The sequence below is a fragment of the Perca fluviatilis genome, chromosome 8 (genome assembly GCF_010015445.1).
Source record: "Perca fluviatilis chromosome 8, GENO_Pfluv_1.0, whole genome shotgun sequence".
NCBI lineage: Eukaryota > Metazoa > Chordata > Actinopteri > Perciformes > Percidae > Perca > Perca fluviatilis.
The window spans coordinates 32,202,215-32,224,297 of record NC_053119.1 but is presented as its reverse complement, the minus strand read 5'-3'; the positions used below and the strand labels follow the sequence as shown (position 1 = coordinate 32,224,297).

The 22,083-nt window shown below is 41.9% G+C and overlaps 1 protein-coding gene across 1 annotated transcript in view; it reads right to left on the bottom strand.

Annotated features, from left to right (window-relative positions):
• Positions 1-3,536: 3,536 nt before the first annotated feature.
• The window catches only part of LOC120564412 (spondin-1-like), a 483,039-nt gene continuing 464,492 nt past the window's right edge, over positions 3,537-22,083 (bottom strand). The window contains exons 14-16 of the mRNA XM_039809345.1: positions 5,571-5,729; positions 5,192-5,458; positions 3,537-5,111 (exon numbers count right to left, since the gene is read on the bottom strand). Of these exons, the coding sequence (XP_039665279.1) occupies positions 4,948-5,111; positions 5,192-5,458; positions 5,571-5,729 (590 nt within the window). The 3' untranslated portion in view covers positions 3,537-4,947. The remainder of the gene's footprint in view (positions 5,112-5,191; positions 5,459-5,570; positions 5,730-22,083) is intronic.

The following is a 22,083-nucleotide window of genomic DNA, read 5'->3' as shown; positions in this document are numbered from 1 at the left end:
TTTTAAGTTATTAGTCGTAAAACTTGTATTCATAACATACAAACCGTACAATGTAGTGAAGTTCAATTACTGCATTTTAACCCATCCTAAGTATTCGGAGCAGTGGACAGCTATACAAACAGCATCCGGGGAGCAACTTGGGGTTCAGTGTCTTGCTCAGGGACACTTTCACATGTAGACGGAGGAACCTGGGATCAAACCGCCAATCTTGTGGTTGTACCTCCAAGCCACAAGCCACCCCTACTATACTGCTAAATAATGGCTTCTGTGGCTCTGGGAGAGCTTTGTGAGAAAATAACCCCTTATGATGTCATCAGGGTTATCTCAGGGTGTACTCACACTTGGCCCAGTTGCCTTGAACTGTGCCCAAGCACGATTGTTCCCCACTCCCCCGCTGGCCTACACTTACACTGCAATAAAACATTCAGGGCAGTGTGCTCTGGCTTTGGGATCAAACACTTTTGACTTCGGAGTCAAACATGCTCAGGCATGGTTTAACTGGGCCGAGTTTGAATACGCCCTCAGCGTGGGCTTGGAGACTTCAAATGTATGACAGAAATTCTGCATTACCAAATTGTGGTGTGGAGACTTGGCATTTACCAGACAGGGAGGGTCTAACAAAGAAAGTTATTAAGTTGCATTATAGAATATGTAAGATCCAGTGGTTGATCATATACTAGGGACTAAAAGTCAGTTGCTCAGCTATTGTTAGGATTTTGGCCATTCTTTATTTATGTCAATTACAAATCTTTCAACTTTATTTAAATTAAGTGCAAATTGATGGGTGATTGCCCCTTTAAACATATGTCATTATGCATTACAAGACGGTTTATTATGATAAACCATCTTGTAATACATTTATCCTTACTATTGTCAAATGTGTTTTAATGTTCATGTCTGGAAACTGGTAGAAAAAAAAATGAAACAGAACTAAATTTTATGAAAGACTCAACTTCCCCAAATTAGAGGAATGTAAGATGGAAGAAATCTCGGCAGCAATAAAATGCATGAATTCTGGGAAAGCGGTGGGCCCAGATGGCCTGCTCATAGATATCTACAAAAAAATTTAATCAAAAATTTTATCCAGAGGGTCATAGAATAAAGCTTCAGGAAAAAAATTTTATAAACATATGTTCTCTGCAAGATACATATTGTGGTGCACTTTGAGCACCACAACATATATTTGAGAGAAGGCAGACATCTCTATGGTCTATAATATCTCCAACACTGAGCAACCAAAACAATCAATTGATAAATAGCACTACGGGTAAGAAGAAAAATATGTATTTTTAATTTTGTGAACCTTGAAGGTGATAAACTAAGTATATTTTTGTAGCTGTTAGAGGGGGCCCCGGATATAACCCAAAAAGAACATTAGAGTTGATCAAAAATAGTCAAATGACGTCATGTTTTTTACATTTACATTATTTTATTGTAAAGGTTTCTTAGAAAAAAGTCAAGTGATACAGAGGCCAAGAAATATATCAAGAGGCCTAAGAAAAGAACTAAGGCAAGAAAGTCCAGAAAACATCTACAGAAAATAATACTTTGGAGATGACATTTTTATTAAAACAGAAAAAAACATAATCTGCTAAGTAATAATAAAAGAACTGAAAAAGATTGTAAAAATATAATGAATGAAACTTTCGGGTCTGAAAAATGAAGCCAATGTGGAAATGCCTTAAACCTGTATTCTATCTAATTTCCAGCTGGTTGCAAAAACTAGTCTGTTTCTATGGAGGTCTCTTGGAAAATGAACCTACTTCTCTCTTGATTTAGTACTTCAATACACATTTTCATAATGAGTTTTAGGGATCAATCACTACTTTCACGTCTTCTTCAATACAGCATGATGTTCATTTAGTAAATTAGGGTCCCATTTATTTTAAAATTGACGACAAAGCAGGAGAAGCTTAAGAGTGTGGATTCACGCCGACTTGTCATTTAGGACAGAGGCTTAGCAATTCTAACCGTGATACTGTGTGTATTAAAATAGCTGTTAACTTGTTTTTCAGTGTTTTTTGCTGATTTTCAGTTGCGTGTCCCGAGTCCCGACAAAAGCCTGTCGGGACGCTAAAATGTCCCGGTTTACACCAACCACTATGAAATTGTCCTGGTTGTCAGCGATTACATCCCGATCATTAACTAAACCCATGTAGAAAGACTAATTTTAATAATGTGTGTGTGTGTGTGTGTGTGTGTGTGTGTGTGTGTGTGTGTGTGTGTGTGTGTGTGTGTGCGTCAGTCAATCGTAGTGGTCTGCATCTGCATAATCTGTGCAGCCAGCATTACAATGTATATTTGTAAACATTGTTGCAATGCCTCTTCTTAACTGTTTCATTTTAACCAGTCCCTCCAGGATTTCGTGGCCTTTTTTTGAGATTGTTGCAGCCCAAAATGCCCGATTTTGTGGGAGCTGTCCTCAATCATCGTGTCGTCTCATCTCCGGTTTTTCCTGCATACACCGTGTGTGTTTGTGTGTGTGTGCGCGAGTCAGTCGCGGGGGGAACTGAGCAACAGCCCCACCCGCTGCAGAGAGCCGACAGGATTGAAACAGCAGCACCTTCAGCGAGTTTAGAGTGAAAAAACATTACAGCGTACATTCATGTTAAAATGTATACAGGTTGGCAGGACGGTCTGAAATGTTTTGCACTGTCTTTCGCTGTATAGACGTTTTGAGTCACACACTACTCATCTTCATATGAGAAACAAGGAAATGAATTTGGCGACATACACAAATTCTGATTTGAACAAAACTTGTGAATAATGATGTACCCACCTTACCTAATGCTTTAGTTGATGTATTGTTCATGCATGAGGTCATGAATGAGAGGCTATGAACTCATGTCAATTCCTGATGATTCATAAGATATAAATGAATGAAGTAATGCACAAATCATGAATTAATTCATGCATGAATTCATAATTCATGTACCCTTAATATCAACTGAGATACCCCATTATGTTGTGAGCAGTAGGCCTACGTGTGCTGTTGGCAAAACTTAAGACTTAAACTTTGACCCTCAAACTTTCCAATTAACTTTAATGAAGAGTGTTTTCACTTCATTAAAGTTAATTGGAACATTTTGGTCACCTAAAAATGTCTTGTTCAGTGTTCTGCCAATCAAGCTAGGATCAACTTCAATGGTGCCAGTACCTGGAGTTTTGCGTTAACCTGCCAGTAAATCTCCACTGGTTGACTTCAGATGGGTTGATCTGCAACTTTCTCTCTTTAGCTTTTAGCTTAGCGCAGCACCATTGTAACCTTAAACAAGCCAATGGGTGATGCCACTGATGCTACATCTACTATTTTTACAGTCTATGGTTGAGTTGTCCTACAGTTTTTACTACTGCAATGTTTTCCATACAAACTCTTTTGCAGCCAGGACCAGTGCAGCACAGCACACGTGTAAGATGTGACATTTGGCTTTGGTTGTTTATGTTTTTAGGAACCAACATAGGCACATACAGTACAGCAATCCGTTTTAAGTCAACATCTATGACAGAGAAAGCATAAAGTCCAACCAAACATGATACACATGCTAAAATAAGAGGTTTAATGCTGAAACAACAGATAAACAGCCATACAGTTTATAAAGACTAATTGTAACAGTATAAAATATCTCCATTTAAATGCATCTGTTAATTAGGGAACGTGTTTTTTAGTACTTAGATAGTAGTGTATTTATAAGGGTTTAAGGGTTGGTTAGATAGTAGTTATACAGTACATCCATAAGTCTTTAGAACATTCCTGTATCTATGTCTTGCAAAAAATTGAAAAGAAATCCTTTATTTTAGTCTGTTTTTTGCTTTTTTATCAATTTCTGTCAGTTGAAAACTTACAAAATTCCATACTAGGGTTGAAAGTTGGTCCATGATTTTAAAATGAATTATGTTCTAATAGGGGATGGGATTTCTGTTCTCTGTTTAAGTTTGTCCTTAGGGTAGTGTTCCTCCCCAGGCTTGGTTCTCTTTTAAGGGGGTACTTCAATTATTATTGTTTTGTAAGTTAGGGAACAAAAGTTTCTTGTGTAACAGAAACACCACAGATGATGTTAGAGATTGTAACATGATTGCCTGCAGTCTCCCTCTACAAGTTGTACATATCTTTAGGTAGGTATATGGTAGTTCCTCCTGCACAGTGATGGTTATTTATATATGCGTAAACACACCACTATACCTCTAGGAGATGCCAGCCGACACATCTTATTAAGTTGAACCGTCTCCCTTGTTTTCATTTAAAGATTACTTTGCATTTTTCACACTCATTATAAACAACAGCAGCTTGCCATTTTAAGATGAAAAAGAATCAGAAGAAAGTTGATCCAGTTGTATAGGTGCAATACTGTCATTTCAAGGGCGAACTATAGCTATGACACTACAATGGTATCATTAATGATGGTTGGAAAAGGCATCTTTGTGTCAGTAAATACATTACAAAGCAGACACGTGCCAAAAATCCCAGGTTCATGTGGTTTTTTTCCTTAGAAAATAGAAACAGATTTTGGCATGAATTCTCAGGGAATTTTCATACTCCAGAGACCAAAACTACTGGAACTACACAAAAATGTGTGCATTAAAGGCAAACTACTATTGTAGGCTATTGTAGTTGTTTCTTGATTTTTTTGCAGGACACAGACATTACTCTCATACTTCTATTGTGGTCAAAAGTAAATGTCATCCCTGTTAACTAAATGTCTACACTGGCTTCACTAAACAGCCATCTTCTCGTTTTTTTCCTATTTTCTCCTCCCTTCCCCTCTACTTACCAAAACCCATATCCTGTTTCTGAAGGGTCAGACTAGCCCATAATCTCACCCTCCCTTAACCTTACCTCCCTGTAAACAAAAAGTTCCCCATTATCATCTTATCAAATAAACCCATATTTTCACAACTTGTGTTTTACCTGCTACTTCCCTCCCCTCCACTATAACTCAGTAGTACCCCCTAGCAGGGATGAATGTTACAGGCACGGATCTCCTTCCGGTTCTCACAGCTGGCCATCAGAGTGCCTTTAGCTCTTTTCTTCACCATCATGAAACGTTCCTGGATCCCCCCTCCGCATATTTTGGTACAGTCCGTCCAGCTGGACCACGGCTGCATCCTGCAACCTATTGGAACAGTAGCATCTTAATTTTGGTCTAATGCAGCTTTAATAATATTGACAATATAACAAATTATTCCCACCAACCTGGCTGATCCTCTGCCGCTGCATCTCTTCCCTGTTTACCCCGTCTACTTCTCTTTCCTCCTCCAGCAACTGCACCTCCTCTGTCCTCCTTTATTTTTGCCCTGCACTTCCTGATCTTGCATTTCTTCCTCTGAATGGTCTCGGGACAAGCACTGCCCCCAAACTGCGGCTCCAGTTTAACCATACGGGTTCGAATGGTGTGTCCTTTACCACAGGACTTGTTGCACTGCGACCACTCGGACCACTCCGAGACCATGCAGTGAATGGCTGGAAGGAAGAACAGAAGGAAGAGAACAAAAGGAATTGACAGAAATAACAATAACAGAACAATGACAGAACAGTAAAGTTTGTAGTAAGGTTTTGTACTTCAGGTACTTACGGCACTCTGGCAGCATGCACTTCTCTGTCTGCTTCAGCTCCTCAGTGCACCCTGCAGGATCAGACTTCAGCATTCTCTGACGTGTTTGCACGCCCTGCCCACACGTCATACTACACTCACTCCAGTCAGACCAGGGAGACAGCATGCAGAGAGTGGTATCTGCAGACACACACAAGCACAGCGAATTATCAGGTTACTCTGTGCTTTATGTAATTAAGCTTGAACTAGATTCAAACTCATGTACAGAGGTAGAGGAAGAGTCAGTCTCAACTCCAGTGATCAGCCTCTGACGAACCTTCGTATCTCCGACGGACTCGCACCCTATCCCACTTCTGACACCACATTGTTGTGGCAAATCTTTTTGGTGTTCGGTGATGAAGCTGGAAATTAAGATTGTGTGACACGCTGGAGTTATCTAAGTTATTTTCTTCATTCTTCTTGCAAGTAGAGGAGACAGTTTAACAGAATGACAAGGCAATCTGAGAAAGTGTGTCAAGGACAAAGATTTGCACAGAGTTTTTATAGCTGAGCATACAGAGGGAGTGTACTTCTCGTCGACTCAGCTCCTTTTACTGCAGATTCTGCTCCTTTTACTTCTGAGCCTGAGCTCAGAGAAGACTGCCCCAAGCCACTGAAGTTGGCCCTCTGCCAGGCACTGCTCAGTGCTGAGCAGCACGAGAGAGATGGGGGCTGCGTAGCCTCAGCACGACAGCAGCAGAAGGAACTACGATGCTTTTAGAGTTACCAATTGTTATTCAGATATGTATTGATGCTTATTATTCAGGAAACATCAAAGGTTTGATAAGTAAGTTATACCGTGGCATTATATGACTGGAGAAGGACTATACAGACTATGTGAAGCAACGATGGGAAAAAGAACTGAACATTGAAATAACTGAAGACATATGGCTGAATGCCTGGACAACACAGTTCTGTTGGAAAAACTTCATTGGCTTTTTTATTACTCCAAAACAAATGTCTAAGATCTTGGTAGATCACGCCCATGTGTTTTGGTCTTGGCCACCTATTCAGATATTTTGAAGGGAAGTGGCATCATTTCTTTTTTTTATATTGGGTTTCAATATCAGTAAAACTTTCATATATCTATATCTTGGTTATTTCCCTGATAATAGATACTTGGCGGAATGTTGGTGGGAGAGTGTTATTTTGTAGTGCTTCTGTGTAAAAACTGAAAGAATAGGGGCTAATTCATATTTAATATTTTTTTTATAAAACTCCATGGGGAACCCATCTGGATCTGGGGCTTTTCCACCCTGCAGGGACATTATTGCAGTGAAAATTTCTTCCAGCGTGAGATTCCGTTCCAATTCCGTCCAGTTTTGTTCACTGGCACAGCTGCCGGCAGTTGATCTGTCAGGCGACAAATTTGCAGTTCCTGATCTTCTGCAGACAATTCCAGCCCAGCGTTCCAGAGATACGTCGCCTACTGATGAAACACATGGGACCCGTCCTGTCCACAAAAATCAGCAACCAAGTAGGGAGGCGGGAGAACAGCTGATGAATCCCGACTGGAACCATGCCAGCAATCTTCAATACCAAAATCGCATAACAGCCATTGTCAATGCAATAAAGACAGCTTTTCCTGTCAAAGTGGACATGACAAAGATTTCTGCATACAAACAAAAACCTGATGAACCAGTGGATGAATATTGCCTTCGCCTCCTGGAAATATTCACCATCCATTCTGGACATCCATTCCAACAACCTGAAAACTTGGGCAAGACCAGAGGTGTCTGGGAGACACATGTTACCCAGGCTCTCCTGAATGGACTTTTGCCAGACATTAGAACAGGGATAAAGACCACATGCATTGTCTACGAGGACGCTCGCCTTGCTGAAGTGATGAGACACGCCACCCATGCACAGAAAAACCTTGCTGCTGCAGCTGTTAAAACTGGCAATAAAAGGGACAAGGGAGAAGCCTGTGACCGGCACCCGCAATGGTTACAATAGACTGAGCTCCGACACTCGCCATTTTTCATTAAATAACCAGGTCTATTGCTTTTTTTCCCGACGCCAAAACATCTTGTCTGTTGTCACGGTGACTCTGTGAAATGCCTGCAGGCAGGAAAAAGCGTGTCTCGTTGTCGCCTGGGCCGTCTACTCATTCAGAGAATTTCGCTAGCATGATGGTGGCTAACAGAATGGTGGCTAATGAAGCAGCTGATATGGACACGTTCTCTAACATGGAGGAATTAATCGACCGGGCCTTGGAGAAGCAGCTTTGTGCGCTTAAATCAGTGATATAGGAGGACTGTGTGTAGAAATGATGAATGCTGCCTACTCAGTCTATAATCTATATTTTTGAGGACACTTAATCGGGCTGAAAAAAGGGAACATGATGAATCCTGACGATGTAAGTTTCGTAACTAAGCTTTAAAGGGAAACCAGACTGAAAATACATGACAACTGCTGGCCGAGCTTTAAAGGGACACTTAACCAGACTGAAAATACATGCTGGCTGGTAAGTTTACAGTTTATGTTTGTTAACAGTTAAGCTAGACTGAAAGAACATGAGGGATACGGTCTGTTCAGCTCACAGTCTGCTTATTGTTCCAACTCAGAGCCGCAGGAACATATTTTGAATTGGGGGTGCTGACAAATTTTCCAGAGTGAAGTTTTCAGCCAAAGTCAACCACCACACACCAAACTGCATCAATCACAATTTATTGAACTGTGTATAGAGATTAAATTCATTCAAAATAGCCTTTCCAAGACAACAATGAGCCTGCCATAGGATACTGATTCCGAAACACCGGAAAATAATAGTCCGTTATTGCTATTCAACCAAGTTAAATTTCTTATACTGTCAAGATGAAGACAGAATATCTCTATTTATTAAAACAAAGGCATTTGTGTTGTCAAAACAGTACTAAGGCTTCGGTAATAAAACTGGAACACAGGTACACGCTCCACAAGCGGAAAAACTAAAACAAGAATAAAGTCCAAAATCCAAGACAGAACAAACTAGGCACGGGTAACGCAGGATATAGGCACAAAGCTACGACAATGGTACAGAATATGCCTACTACAAGCTCAAAAACGGAGCCACAAAACACAACGGTATAAAACACATCATGAATCTCATTATCTTGAAACTTTCATGATCTAGGTGAACGGACGTGCCGACGTGTAAGGTGAGCGTATTGTGTCACTTCCGGTGTTCCCGTGTTACAAACGCTAGTTTGCTGCTCCGGCAAAAACTTACTGAACTCTGCTTCACTGTTTAAATTAGCGGCTATTTGCCTGGATTGCATTTGAATTACAATTGTTTTACTCAAGCACTTATACTTAGCCTCACTTACAGTGACTGACTCGCTGAATTTACAATTGTTAAAACACTGTTAGCTACTTTAGCTTAGCCATTAGCAATGGCTAATTCCTCTCCCTCTCCTGCTCTTTCTTGCTCTGTGTGTCAAATGTTTAGCTATTCCTCTGCCTCCTTTAGTGATAACGATACATGTAATAAATGTAGTATATTCGCTGTTTTGGAGGCAAGGCTTAGTGAATTTGAGTCACGGCTCCGCACCATGGAATCAGAATCGTATGCTTCCGTAGCTAGCCAGCACCATGTAGTTAAAGCGGGCCAACATACTGTAGCTTCTGTAGCTTCTGCTAGCTGTCCTCCCCGGCAGACCCCGGGAGCAGCCAGGCGAAAGTGGGTGACTGTCCGAGGGAAGCGAAGGTTAGATCTAGACCAGGGAGTGCACATGATGACGGCTCGCTCTAAACCGGAGCGGTCGCCTCTCTAACAGTTTCTCCCTACTCAGCGATACACCCGCTGAGAAGCCAGTTCTGGTTATTGGGAGCTCTATACTGCGATATGTGAAGCCAGCGGCCCCGGCGGCTACAGTAGGCCTACCTACGGTCATATGTGTCCCCGGGGCTGGAGCGGGCGATATAGAAACCCATCTAAAGCTGCTGGCAAAAAAGAACCGTAAATACAGTAAGATCATACTTCACGTAGGTGGTAATGGTCGTAAATCGGAGATCACTAAAATGAATGTTGAGTCACTTTGTGCATACGCAAAGACAATGTCGGACTCAGTAGTTTTCTCTGGACCCCTGCCAAACCTGACCAATGATGAAATGTACAGCCGTACGTCATCCTTCCACCGCTGGTTGTCGGTGGGTGGTGCCCAGCTAATGATGTGGGCTATGTGAATAACTGGAGGGCGTTCTGGGGAAAGCCTGGTTCGATTGAGAGAGACGGCATTCATCCCACCTGGGACGGTGCCGCTCTCATATCAAAAATCTGAACGAGTTTATCAGACATAAACCATGACAACCCAAGTTTGATATTAGTAATCAGAGGTGCAGTGCAATGCGCCCCTCTGTGCTTCCGTTGGAGCAGTCGCCCACTCATAGTCTAATAAGCACGGTGTCTGTCCCCCGCTCAGATCGGTTAAATCAAAGGTAAACAAAAGATGCGCTTACTTAACAACCTAATTGGAATTAAAACAACTGTCAATAGAACAAAAAATAGGAAAATTAGATGTGGACTATTAAATATTAGATCTCTGTCTTCTAAAGCAGTATTGGTAAACGAGTTGATATCAGATAATAACATTGATTTATTTTGTCTTACTGAAACCTGGCTGGGCCATGAAGACTATGTTAGTCTAAATTAAGCCACCCTCCTCCCAGCCATATTAATACTCAAATTCCTAGAGGCTCAGGCCGAGGGGAGTTGCAGCCATCTTTGATGCAAGCCTGTTAATTACTCCTAAACCTAAATTACATTATAACTCATTTGAAAGTCTTGTTCTTAATCTTCAACATCCAAAATGGAAAACATTACAGCCAATTATATTCGTTGTTATTTACAGGGCTCCAGGTCCGTATTCTGAATTTTTATCTGAATTCTCATTGTTTTTATCATGTTTAGTCCTTAAATCAGACCAAGTACTTCTTGTAGGTGATTTTAATATCCATGTGGACGTTGACAATGACAGCCTTAGTACTGCTTTCAACTCATTACTGGATTCAATCGGTTTCAGTCAGAGTGTGCACAAGGCGACGCACTGTTTTAACCACACCCTCGACCTTGTGCTGGCATATGGTATTGAAATTGAGGATTTAATAATATTTTCGCAGAATTCGGTATTATCAGATCATTCTTTAATCACTTTCGAATTCTTACTACCTGATTATATTAAATTAGATAAAAGCTCCTACACCAGATGCTTATCTGACAGTGCTATAGCTAAATTTAAAGAAGATATTCCAACAGCATTCGACTCTATGTCATGCCTTAACATAACAGAGGACCTGTATGTTAACCTCAGTCCCTCTCAAATTGATGCATTTGTAGACGGTGTTATGACATGCCTACGGACGACCTTAGACTCCGTCGCTCCCCTGAAAAAGAAGATGATGAAGCAAAGGAAACTAGCACCTTGGTATAACTCCGAAAATCAAACAAATTAAAACAAATCTCGCGAAACCTCGAATGTAAGTCTCAAAACCTATAGGAAGGCCCTAAGAAAGGCCAGATCAGACTATTACTCATCACTAATAGAAGAAAACAAGAACAACCCAAGGTTTCTTTTCAGCACTGTCGCCAGGCTGACAGATAGCCACAGCTCTACTGAGCCATCTATTCCTCTAGCTCTGAGTAGTGATGACTTCATGAGCTTCTTCAATGATAAAATTACAACAATTAGAGATAAAATTCATCACCTTTTACACTAAACTCTAACGGTTCACCTTTAAACGCAGAGTCGTAGGAAATAAAGACTAGTCTCGACATATACTTAGACTGCTTTTATCCTATAGACCTTCAACAATTAATGTTAAAGATATCCTCAGCTAAGCCATCTACCTGTCTCTTGGACCCCATCCCAACGAGACTACTCAAAGAAGCATTACCTGTGGTTAACACCTCATTACTAGATATGATCAATATGTCTCTATTAACAGGTTATGTACCACAGTCATTTAAAGTAGCTGTGATAAAACTTCTTCTGAAAAAACCCACCCTGGATCCTGAGGTCTTAGCAAACTATAGACCTATATCTAACCTTCCCTTTCTATCCAAGATCCTTGAGAAGGTGGTTGCTAATCAGTTATGTGATTTTCTACATAGCAATAGTTTATTTGATGACTTTCAATCAGGATTTAGAAAGAATCATAGCACAGAGACGGCACTGGGGAAAATTACTAACGACCTTTTAACTGCTGCAGACAAAGGTCTTGTCTCCATTCTTGTTTTACTAGATCTTAGTGCTGCATTTGACACTATTGACCATTCAATCCTGTTACAGAGATTGGAACACTTGGTTGGCATTAAAGGAATTGCTCTGAGTTGGTTTAGGTCCTATTTCTCTGATCGATCTCAATTTGTGAATGTTAATGATAAATCCTCCAAGTACGCTAAAGTTAGCCATGGGGTTCCTCAAGGCTCAGTGCTTGGACCAATTCTATTCTCCTTATATATGCTTCCTCTAGGCAATATTATTAGAAAACACTCAATTAACTTTCACTGTTATGCGGATGACACCCAATTATACTTGTCAATCAAACCAGACGAAACCAGTCAGCTAGCTAAATTTCAAGAGTGCATTAAGGATATAAAATCCTGGATGACCTATAATTTTCTGATGTTAAACCCTAACAAAACTGAAGTTATTGTGCTGGGCCCTAAACACCTCCAAACTTCATTACCTAAAGATATAGCTACTCTGGATGGTGTTGCCCTGGCCTCCAGCACCACTGTTAGAAATTTAGGAGTTATCTTTGATCAGGATATATCCTTTAATGCCAATCTAAAACAAACCTCAAGAACAGCCTTTTTTCATCTTCGTAACATTGCCAAAATTAGGAATATCCTGTCTCAAAACGACGCTGAAAAACTAGTCCATGCATTTGTTACTTCCAGGCTGGACTATTGTAATTCCCTACTGTCAGGTTGCTCAAATAAGTCTCTTAAGACTCTCCAGCTGATCCAGAATGCTGCAGCGTGTGTTCTCACAAGAACTAAGAAAAGAGATCATATTTCTCCTGTATTAGCTTCTCTGCATTGGCTTCCTGTTGAATCCAGGATTGAGTTTAAAGTCCTTCTCTTGACCTACAAAGCTCTAAATGGTCTAGCACCATCATATCTAGAAGAGCTCCTAATACCCTATTGTCCCACTAGAGCACTGCGCTCCCAGAATGCAGAGTTACTGGTGGTACCTAGAGTCTCTAAAAGTAGAATGGGAGCTAGAGCCTTCAGTTATCAGGCTCCTCTCCTATGGAACCAGCTCCCGATCTGGGTTCGGGGGGCAGAAACTGTCACCTCATTCAAGAATGAACTTAAAACTCTCCTATTTGATAAAGCTTATAGTTAGGGGTGAGGAGTTGCAGTGTTCACCTAACTGGCCCAACTGCTTCTCTTCATAATTGTTAGATTAATAATACATAACAAAGTAGAGGGAGGCAGGCCAGCCAAGCCAGATCCGCCGGGGGAGAGTTCTAAGCCCGAAAAAGCTACCTCTCCTTATGACCTGTCTCTCTTAGTTACCTGTTATAGTTACGGCTGTTATAGTTCTAGACTGCCGGGGGGACTTCCTTCCTTTGACACACTGAGCTGCTCTCTCCTCTCCCTTTCTACTACTGTTACTATTACTATTACTATTTGGTGCCGCCCGTCCCAGAAATGCTTGTTACTTGTATCCTAGTTTCTGGGGAGTTTACTCCCGGAGTCCTTATGCTTTTTCCCCCAGGCGTATTTCCTTGGAGAGAACGTTGGCACCAAGATCCTGGTTGCAGCTGTCGCCGTGGTCCTGCTGCACTCCCTGCTGAGCTCAGCGATGCCCTGCAATGTCATGCTGCGTCCTGCTGAACCCTGCAGTTTCCCGCTACATCCAGTCACTGTTCCATTATTAATGTGACTACTATCGCCACTGTTCATCACACCCCCAACCGGCTCGTCAGACACCGCCTACCAAGAGCCTGGGTCTGTCCGAGGTTTCTTCCCAAGAGGGAGTTTTTCCTCGCCACTGTCGCACTGCTTGCTCTTGAGGGAATTACTGGAATTGTTGGAATTGTTGGGGCTTTGTAAATTATAGAGTGTGGTCTAGACCTACTCTATCTGTAAAGTGTCTCGAGATAACTTATGTTATGATTTGATACTATAAATAAAATTGAATTGAATTGAATTGAAATTGAATTGAATCACTGAATTACAGTATATTAAATCAAATCAAAATGAAGCAAGCCAGTCTGATCCTCCGCAGCTCTCTGCTGGTTGCCACTGTTACCACAGGCGCAGTCCTGACACAAACAAATAGAGAAATGCAACCTTAAGTTTTTGTAGCACAGCAATAGCAAATTAAAGGAATAAAGATATTGGGCCTAATGTATCAAAAGTTCTTAATGCGTGCATGCTTTGGCTTTGGGAACTATTTTTTTTTTTTTTTTTTTTTTTTTTTTTTTTTTTTTTTTTTTTTTTTTTTTTTTTTTTTTTTTATTGTTGTTGTTGTTTTATTTTTTTTTTTTTTTTTTTTTTTTTTTTTTTGGTTTTGAGAGAGGGATAATTTTTGTGATTATTTTATTAAAAAGTATTTAATTTATTTTCAGTGTGTAGTATTAGCCAATCAGGTGTGCCTTGACGCGAATCACGCGATTACGATTCAGTCTACGCAACACGCACACTCACGGCCCACACAAAAGTTTCACAACTACTACTATATCAGCGCTACTAGTTAGCAACGTCTCAAAATTCAGAGATCACGAGAAGTCAGTCTTCCACCTAGAAGTTGTGAACAAAATTGCTGCGCTGAATAGTACACCGATCAGTGCCCTGCTCTGAACTGTCTTCGGGCTGTTGTGCTGTGAGGCGATGTTTGGGCCTTGTGAGGCTGTGGCAAGAAGTTTGCAGAAGGCTGATGCAAGCGTTTCTGGTGCACTTAAGTGCATTCAAGTTCTCAAAGAGCGCATAGGTAAGCTTTATTCTTTGTTTTTGTTACATATAGTTGCTATTTTTTTAAGTTGCTACAGTGGTGTGTGCATAAGTTTCAACCCGTTCTCATTCCGAACTCGTAAAATAAGTACGTTTGGGCAGTGTCCTTCAGCGTCTGATGCGACGAAAGGCACCCTTTGGCGTATTTGTGTAACATACTGGGGAGAGCCGCAGTTGGATGAGATTTAGCGAGTGGTATGTAATGGGAAATTGCTGCGTAAGGACGGTGGATGGGTAAAACACCGGACTTTCACTCAGGAGACTCGGGTTCGCGCCCCGCGTGTGGCGTTTTGTTTCCCCGTCTCCGGCGTGTGTTTCCCGGCTTTTGAGGCGTCTTTTCCCCGTTGTTTTTCTTTTGTTTCCTCCGTCTACGCCGTGTTTCCCGGCTTTTGAGGCGTCCTTTCCCCATTGTTTTTCTCCTAAACCCAACCTCCGCGACTCCGTTCACCCGTCCCGACCAAGCGCGTCAAAAGGGATGAAAAAGGGACGGCAATAGTGGCGACCAAGCACGTTTACATGAGACGCTAAAGGAGACTTTTAACGTCAAATAAGAACGAGAAAGGCTCCTGACCGAACGTCCTTATTTTACAAGTTGGGTGTGAGAATGTGTTGTAAGTTTACACACCCATGCTAAAGTTGACTAAAAAAGAGGAATAAAAAATACTCTTAATACCTGCCCTTAATTAAAGAAATTAGGAAAAATCCAACCTTTAAGGACACCAATTTGCTTTGTGAATGAATAATGTCTCGTAAATAAATATGTTCTTCCTTAAAATACAGGAAGAATGTGTATTTATTTACGATAAATTATGCATTCACAAATAAATGTTCTTCCTTAAAATACAGGGAGAACATTTATTTATTTACGATACATTATTAATTCACAAAGAAAATTGGTGTCCTTAAAGATTGGATTTTTCCTCATTTTTTTAATTAAGGCATTAAGATCAATTTCCAAAAGATGATTTTTTTATTCCTCTTTTTAGTCAACTCTAGCATGGGTGTGTTAACGTATGCACACCACTGTATATTATCTTGATTTTACCCTTAGTCCTGATTATTTATCCTGTTTTATTTCTGACTTTTATATTATAGGCTAGCACTACAAGATTTGTTTAAACGTAAAGAATAACATGTATTATTATTATTATTATTATTATTATTATTATTATTATTATAGGTGCACTGAGGGGAGAAGGAGTTGTGGACACTATTTTGTTGAGAGCAAAAGCGTCTGCATCAGCTCTCAGCCTGAGGTGGCCAAAAGATTCTAGGGTCAGCAGAACACAGAGTCGTTTTCGGGACACCACTGCGCTGGAGGAATTAGCAGACAGCGGTGAATTAAAGTGGCGATGGGACTTTTTTGAGGCAGTGGATTTAATGAATTCGGAAATGGAGTGCAGATTCAATCAAGCTGGCTTGTCAACAGCTACAAAGAGGGAGAAAGTGCTGCTGGATTATGCCAAGGGCCTTGTTTCAGATGCTGACTTGAGTAACCTTCAGCTTCCACAGATGGACATTGCATCCCTAGGCCTGCAACTGAGGATGCTGGGTGGCCTCACCAAACAACATGCATTCCACTCAGTCCAAGAACTTGCTCGCTTTTTATCAACTCTACATCCACAAACAAGAGGACTTTTCACCGAGGTGGAACAGCTGATCCACTTGTGCCTCTGTTTACCAGTGTCTACTGCTGGCTCCGAAAGGTCTTTCTCAGCTCTTCGCTGCCTGAAAACCTGGCTCCGTAGCACTATCACTCAGAGTAGACTTTCTCACATGGCACTGCTTCACATCCACATAGACATTTTGGATGATATGGATATTCAGGGTCTCATGGCAAAGTTTATCAGCCAAACTCCAGAGAGCAAATCTACCTTTGGTGTACCGAAATCATCGTAAGGTAAGACACGGTGTCTTACATCTCTGCGTCTTTTTCCTGCCGCCGTGCAGGCCCAGATGGTAGCCTATATGATTGTGATTTATGTATGCCTATTATAAAAGAATGAATAGTCTGTAACGTTTTAGAATTTGTCACATACTGTCGGATAAGACAGATTTTGCATAAAATAAACATACATTGCCATCTAAAAAACCGATCCTGGTGTGTCGACCTCATTGTATCTAGACATTTTGAGTATGCATGTATTGCTAATAATATATAATTTACATTGCTTTTAAATGACATTTTAGTTTATATGCACGCGGCATTCACACATATTTAGATTATTATTTATTCCGCCATTGACGGCTCGTTTGTTTAAATATCACAAGACATGCCCATCATCAGATTAACGGGAACATGTGGTTAACTGTCTTTTCGGACTAATAATAAACCAGCATTCTTACCTTGTGCTGCAGTCATAACACTCCAAATGTGTTTTTGCGCTCTGGGTTGACACTGATGAAAGTTTTCATCATTGCAAGAATATCCAACTGGGCAACGATGTCCCCATGTACGATGGGTGAGGTGTGTTAGTCTTTTTTGGGACATGCTGCTCCGGAGCCAGGTTTTAAGGCATCTGAGGGTTGAGAAAGTTCTCTCTGAAGAAGCAACAGAGATCGGTAGGCACATGCAAAGTTTTATTAGATCCTCTACTTCTCCAAATAGAGCTCTGGTTTGAGGGTGCAGGTTAGATAGATGTGAGGCTACTTCTTGTACTGTCTGGCATGGGGAATCGGCCCCTTTACACACATCTCCCAAGATTTGGAGCTGAAGGTGCAGTCGCCCTGTGTCTAGCTGTTTAGGAAGCTGAAGAGATTGTGCGTCAAGTTCCAATGATATTGTTTGCTGCATCAATTATGGTCTTCTCCCGATTGCAGCGGTTTTCATCCCGGTCTGGTCGAATCTTCTGGTGAGTTCAGACTGGACCAAATCCCGAGCTTTATAAAACTCATCTCTCCATTTGAGTTCACCTGTTGCCTGTGACAACGCTTCAGGGCTGACAGCTTGGTGATAGCGGGCAGGTGTTCTGCTTACTCTGGGCTCAGCATCTGGCATCTTCAGACCATTCTGGGTAGCACACACTTTCACCTTTTCTACCATTTCAGTCACCACCTTGTCATCTCTCAGTGTCCCTACTGTGACCTTGAGCAGGTTTACACAAGTAATAGCACCAAGAGCACTTGACTTTGCAGACAAAATTTAGCAGATGTGCAATCATTCTCAATGTCAGTTATGTCCAATGTCAACCTCCATTTTTCAAACCAGTGAGAATGGGAAAAATCCAAATCTCCAAAACGTCTACCAGGAAAAGCATGACCCCCGAGGTTGGCAGCACTGAGTTGACGTTGTTGATGTTCCTTTCGCGGCTGCCCTGGTGCTGCTAGCTTGTCTACAAGCTCCCTCGTCGTCTGTTGCTAGCAGGGTCATTCTGGGAGTGACCGATGCAGAGGTGCTGCTGCTACTTCTTTCGGGTACAGTTGTAACAGAGTTTTCTGCCTCCGTTTTTTTAGGCTTTTTAGCCTGTGGTTGATTTATAAAGAAATCAAAAATGCACTTTTGTGCTATTGCGAGCTAACTTCTGTAGCCTACTGTTGACCAGCCGGGAAGCGATATTTTTTTTCTCACTATGGCCACGCCAAGACCTGCCCTTCAATAGCATTCACACACTACCATTGGCCAGGTGTCCCTGCTTACATGTAGGTCCTATCCCCTGACCAATCCCCTAACCCTAACCACTCTAAAATGCCTAACCCCAACCAATTGAGCAGCTTTGTAGGGCGGGTCTTGGCGTGGCCATAGTGGGATTTGTAATTTTGCAGCCGGGAAAGTTTCCACAACTACGGTACCTTCTTGACTCATGAATGAGCGTCAGAGGCGTGGCAAAATCGGCAGATTCATTCTTATTAAATTATGTGTTTATCTCTTACTTATCAAATTTTAAAATGTATTACATTTAATTTGTTATGCAAGTGATTAGGTTTTTTTAGCTTTCAATCCTTTCAGTTAACATCAGGGGGCTAAACGGGCTGATCAAACAAGCTAAATTCCTGGATTATTCAAGAAGGAAAAACATAGACGTGGCACTTATACAAGAGTCACACTTACGTAAAAGAGATGTAAATCGTCTACAAAATAAATACTTTAGATTAGATTAGATAATACTTTATTTATCCCACAATGGGGAAATTCACTTATTACAGCAGCAGTTTTTCCACAATAAAAACAAACCAACAAACAACCGAACAAACAAACAGGCAAACAACAGACGAGCAAAAACTAAACAAAAAAACAAAAAACAAAAAACACTGAATGAATGTAAAGTGGCATTATATAAAAAGTATTTAAGTAAAGTGAGGTGGCCATAGTGCAAAAAAGAATACTGTAATGTAAGTAAGTAATTGACGTGAAATTAGATTGAAAAATATGTAATTACATAACAGTGAAAGTAATTAACCATAATATAAATTATATTTATATTTAAGTGTGACCATAATATAAATAATATTGAAAAAGTAAGTACTTGGAATGGAAAAGATATAAATACAGATGGAAAAATATAAATACAGATAATAAGAAATATATACATAGAGCCATGCTGAGTGGTGGGTGATTGAGACAGGACCCGAAAAAAATTAAAATAAAAAGAACTACAACAATTATCGGGTGGTGTAGGTGTTGTAGAGTCTAACAGCGGCCGGGATGAAGGACCTGCGGTACCTCTTCTTCTTACACCGTGGGTGTATCAGTCTGCTGCTGAAGGAGCTGCTCTGGGACCCAACAGTGTCATGTAGGGGGTGAGAGGTGTTGTCCATGATGGATGTCAGCTTGGCTAACATCCTTCTCTCCCCCACCACCTCTATGGAGTCCAGAGGACAGTCCAGGACAGAGCTCGCTCTCCTGATCAGTCTATTGAGTCTGCTCCTGTCTCTGCCCGAGCTACCTCCTTTCCAGCAGACCACAGCATAATGGATGGCAGAGGCCACCACAGAGTCATAAAAAGTCCTGAGGAGAGTCCTGCACACTCCAAAGGACCTGAGTCTCCTCAGGAGATGGAGGCGACCCCTTCTCTGGCCCTTCTTGTAAAGAGCATGGGTGTTATCAGTCCAGTTCAGATTATTGTTTAGGTGAACACCCAGGAATTTGTAGCTCTTCACTACCTCAATGTTCGATCCCTGAATGCTCACTGGTGTGAAGTGGGATGTTTTCCTCCTAAAGTTGACGATCATCTCCTTCGTCTTGCTGGTGTTAAGCTGAAGCTGGTTGTGCTCACACCACTTGACAAAGTCCCTGATAACCGTCTTGTATTCCAGATCGTTTCCCTCAGAAACACATCCAAAAACGGCTGTGTCATCTGAGAACTTCTGGATGTGGCAGTGGGTGGAGTTGTGAGTGAAGTCCGAGGTGTAGAGGGTGAAAAGGAATGGGGATAGCACCGTACCCTGAGGGGCACCTGTGCTGCAGAGCACCACGTCAGACACACATTGATGAAGCCTCACATACTGTGGTCTGTTGGTGAGATAGTCTGTTGTCCATGCAGCCAGGTATTGGTCCACTCCAACACTCCATCTTCACTCTGAGCAGTGAAGGCTGGATGGTGTTAAAAGCACTGGAGAAGTCGAAAAACATGACTCTCACAGTGCTCCCGCTGTCCTCTAGGTGTAGCAGCGATCTGTGCAGAAGATAGATCACTGCGTTGTCCACCCTGATCCCAGGCTGGTAAGCAAACTGCAGGGTGTCCAGCTGTGTGCCCACCAGGGGTCGCAAGTGTCGCAGGATAATCCTCTCCATGGTCTTCATCAGGTGAGAAGTTAATGCAACAGGCCTGAAGTGGTTTGGCTCCTTCGGGCGCGGCGTCTTCGGTACCGGGACCACACAGGAGGTCTTCCACAGAACTGGGACTTTCTCCAGGCTCAGGCTCAGGTTGAACAAGTGCCTGACCACACCACAGAGCTGGTCAGCACAGCCCTTGAGAAGTCTTGGGCTGATGCCGTCCGGGCCCGGGGCCTTCCTTGCCTTGATCTTCTTTAGTTGACTCCTCACCTGATCATCTGTTATGGAGAAGGGAGTGGAGGATGACTGGGGTGGGGATGTGGGGATGGTTGGTGATGTGGTTCTCAGGGGGGGTGAGAGGGGGGTGGTGAACTGATGAGGGGGAGGGAGCGGGCTGGTGGGCTGATGGTAGTTAAAGGTGGTCGTTGAAGGTATCAGGCTGAGGAGGGGAGGGGGAGGAGGAGGGGGAGGGGGAGGGCCGGCTAAGGTTGCTGCTTCATCTAGTGACGACACCAAAACCAAGGGCTCCATTGTGCTGCTGTCACAGAGATGCACACTCACCGTAGACAAAAGTAGTAAAGACTCTTCAGACAGGATATCATATATATGTACTACGATAAGGAGTAGGAAAATAGCCTTCGTTTAAGTATACACACATATGAAAGCTTTTTCCCACGCCTAACCAATGAATTGCTCTCTCTCAATGAATATTCATTAATTTTAGGGGGAGACATGAATGCGGTACTAGATTTAAATCAGGATAGATCAGGGGTCAGCCACACGAAAGCCCGAAAACACACATCGGACATGTTCAATGCAGTTGTGGAATCTTACAGACATATGGAGGATGCACAATCCTACTAGCAAGGATTACACATTTTTGTCCACACGTCACCTCACCCACTCCCACAGTGATTATTTTTTGTGCTCCAGTGAACTTAAGGCAATGTTCCACACAACAGCAATAAATCCAGCAATCCTGTCTGATCACAATGCACTGATAACCACATTCCATTGTGATATGTTAGGAGAAAGATCTAGAAGGTGGCAATTTAATAATTCCCTTCTCCAAAACCAGAGCCAAACTGGCGGAGTTTATAGCAAGCAATACTGACTCAGTTTCGAAAGTTTCAAAATTGTATGAATCCTCCTGCAATCAGGATCCGACACAGTGTCAAACGTTCCTGAAAGAACTAAACCTGCCTCTTCTCGACCCAGAGGAGGCAGAAGAACTGGGTCAACCTATTACGTTAGAGGGACTCAAATCAGCATTAAAAACAGTTAAGAAAGGGAAAACACCGGGGTTGGATGGAATTCCATCAGAACTTTTACTACAGTACTTTGACACGCTAGGCCCTATCATTTTACAAACTTTAACCTCGGCCATAGAGAGGGGCACCTTTCATCAACAAACTAACACTGCACTAATTTCGGTCATACACAAAAAGGGCAAAGATCATACGGAGTGCGCGAACTACAGGCCCATCAGCCTCATTGGAACTGATATTAAGCTCTATTCCAAAGTCTTGGCACTATGCCTAGAAAGCTTTATTGAGAAGCAAGTCCACCCCAACCAATCAGGGTTTATACCTCAATCTGCAGACAATATACACAGATTACTCCATGACTGCCTTTTGACTGCCTAGAGTGGAACTACAGCCATAGTCTCGAACCAATGGCTTGCATTCACAGCCATTCCCCATCGCGCGGGGCTCGAGACAGGGATGCCCGCTATCTCCTATTTGCAGATGATATTTTGCTGTACATATCTGACCTTGTTTGTCTGACTCTGTTCCAAAAATTCTTAAGATCTTTAACGAATATGGCTCAATTTC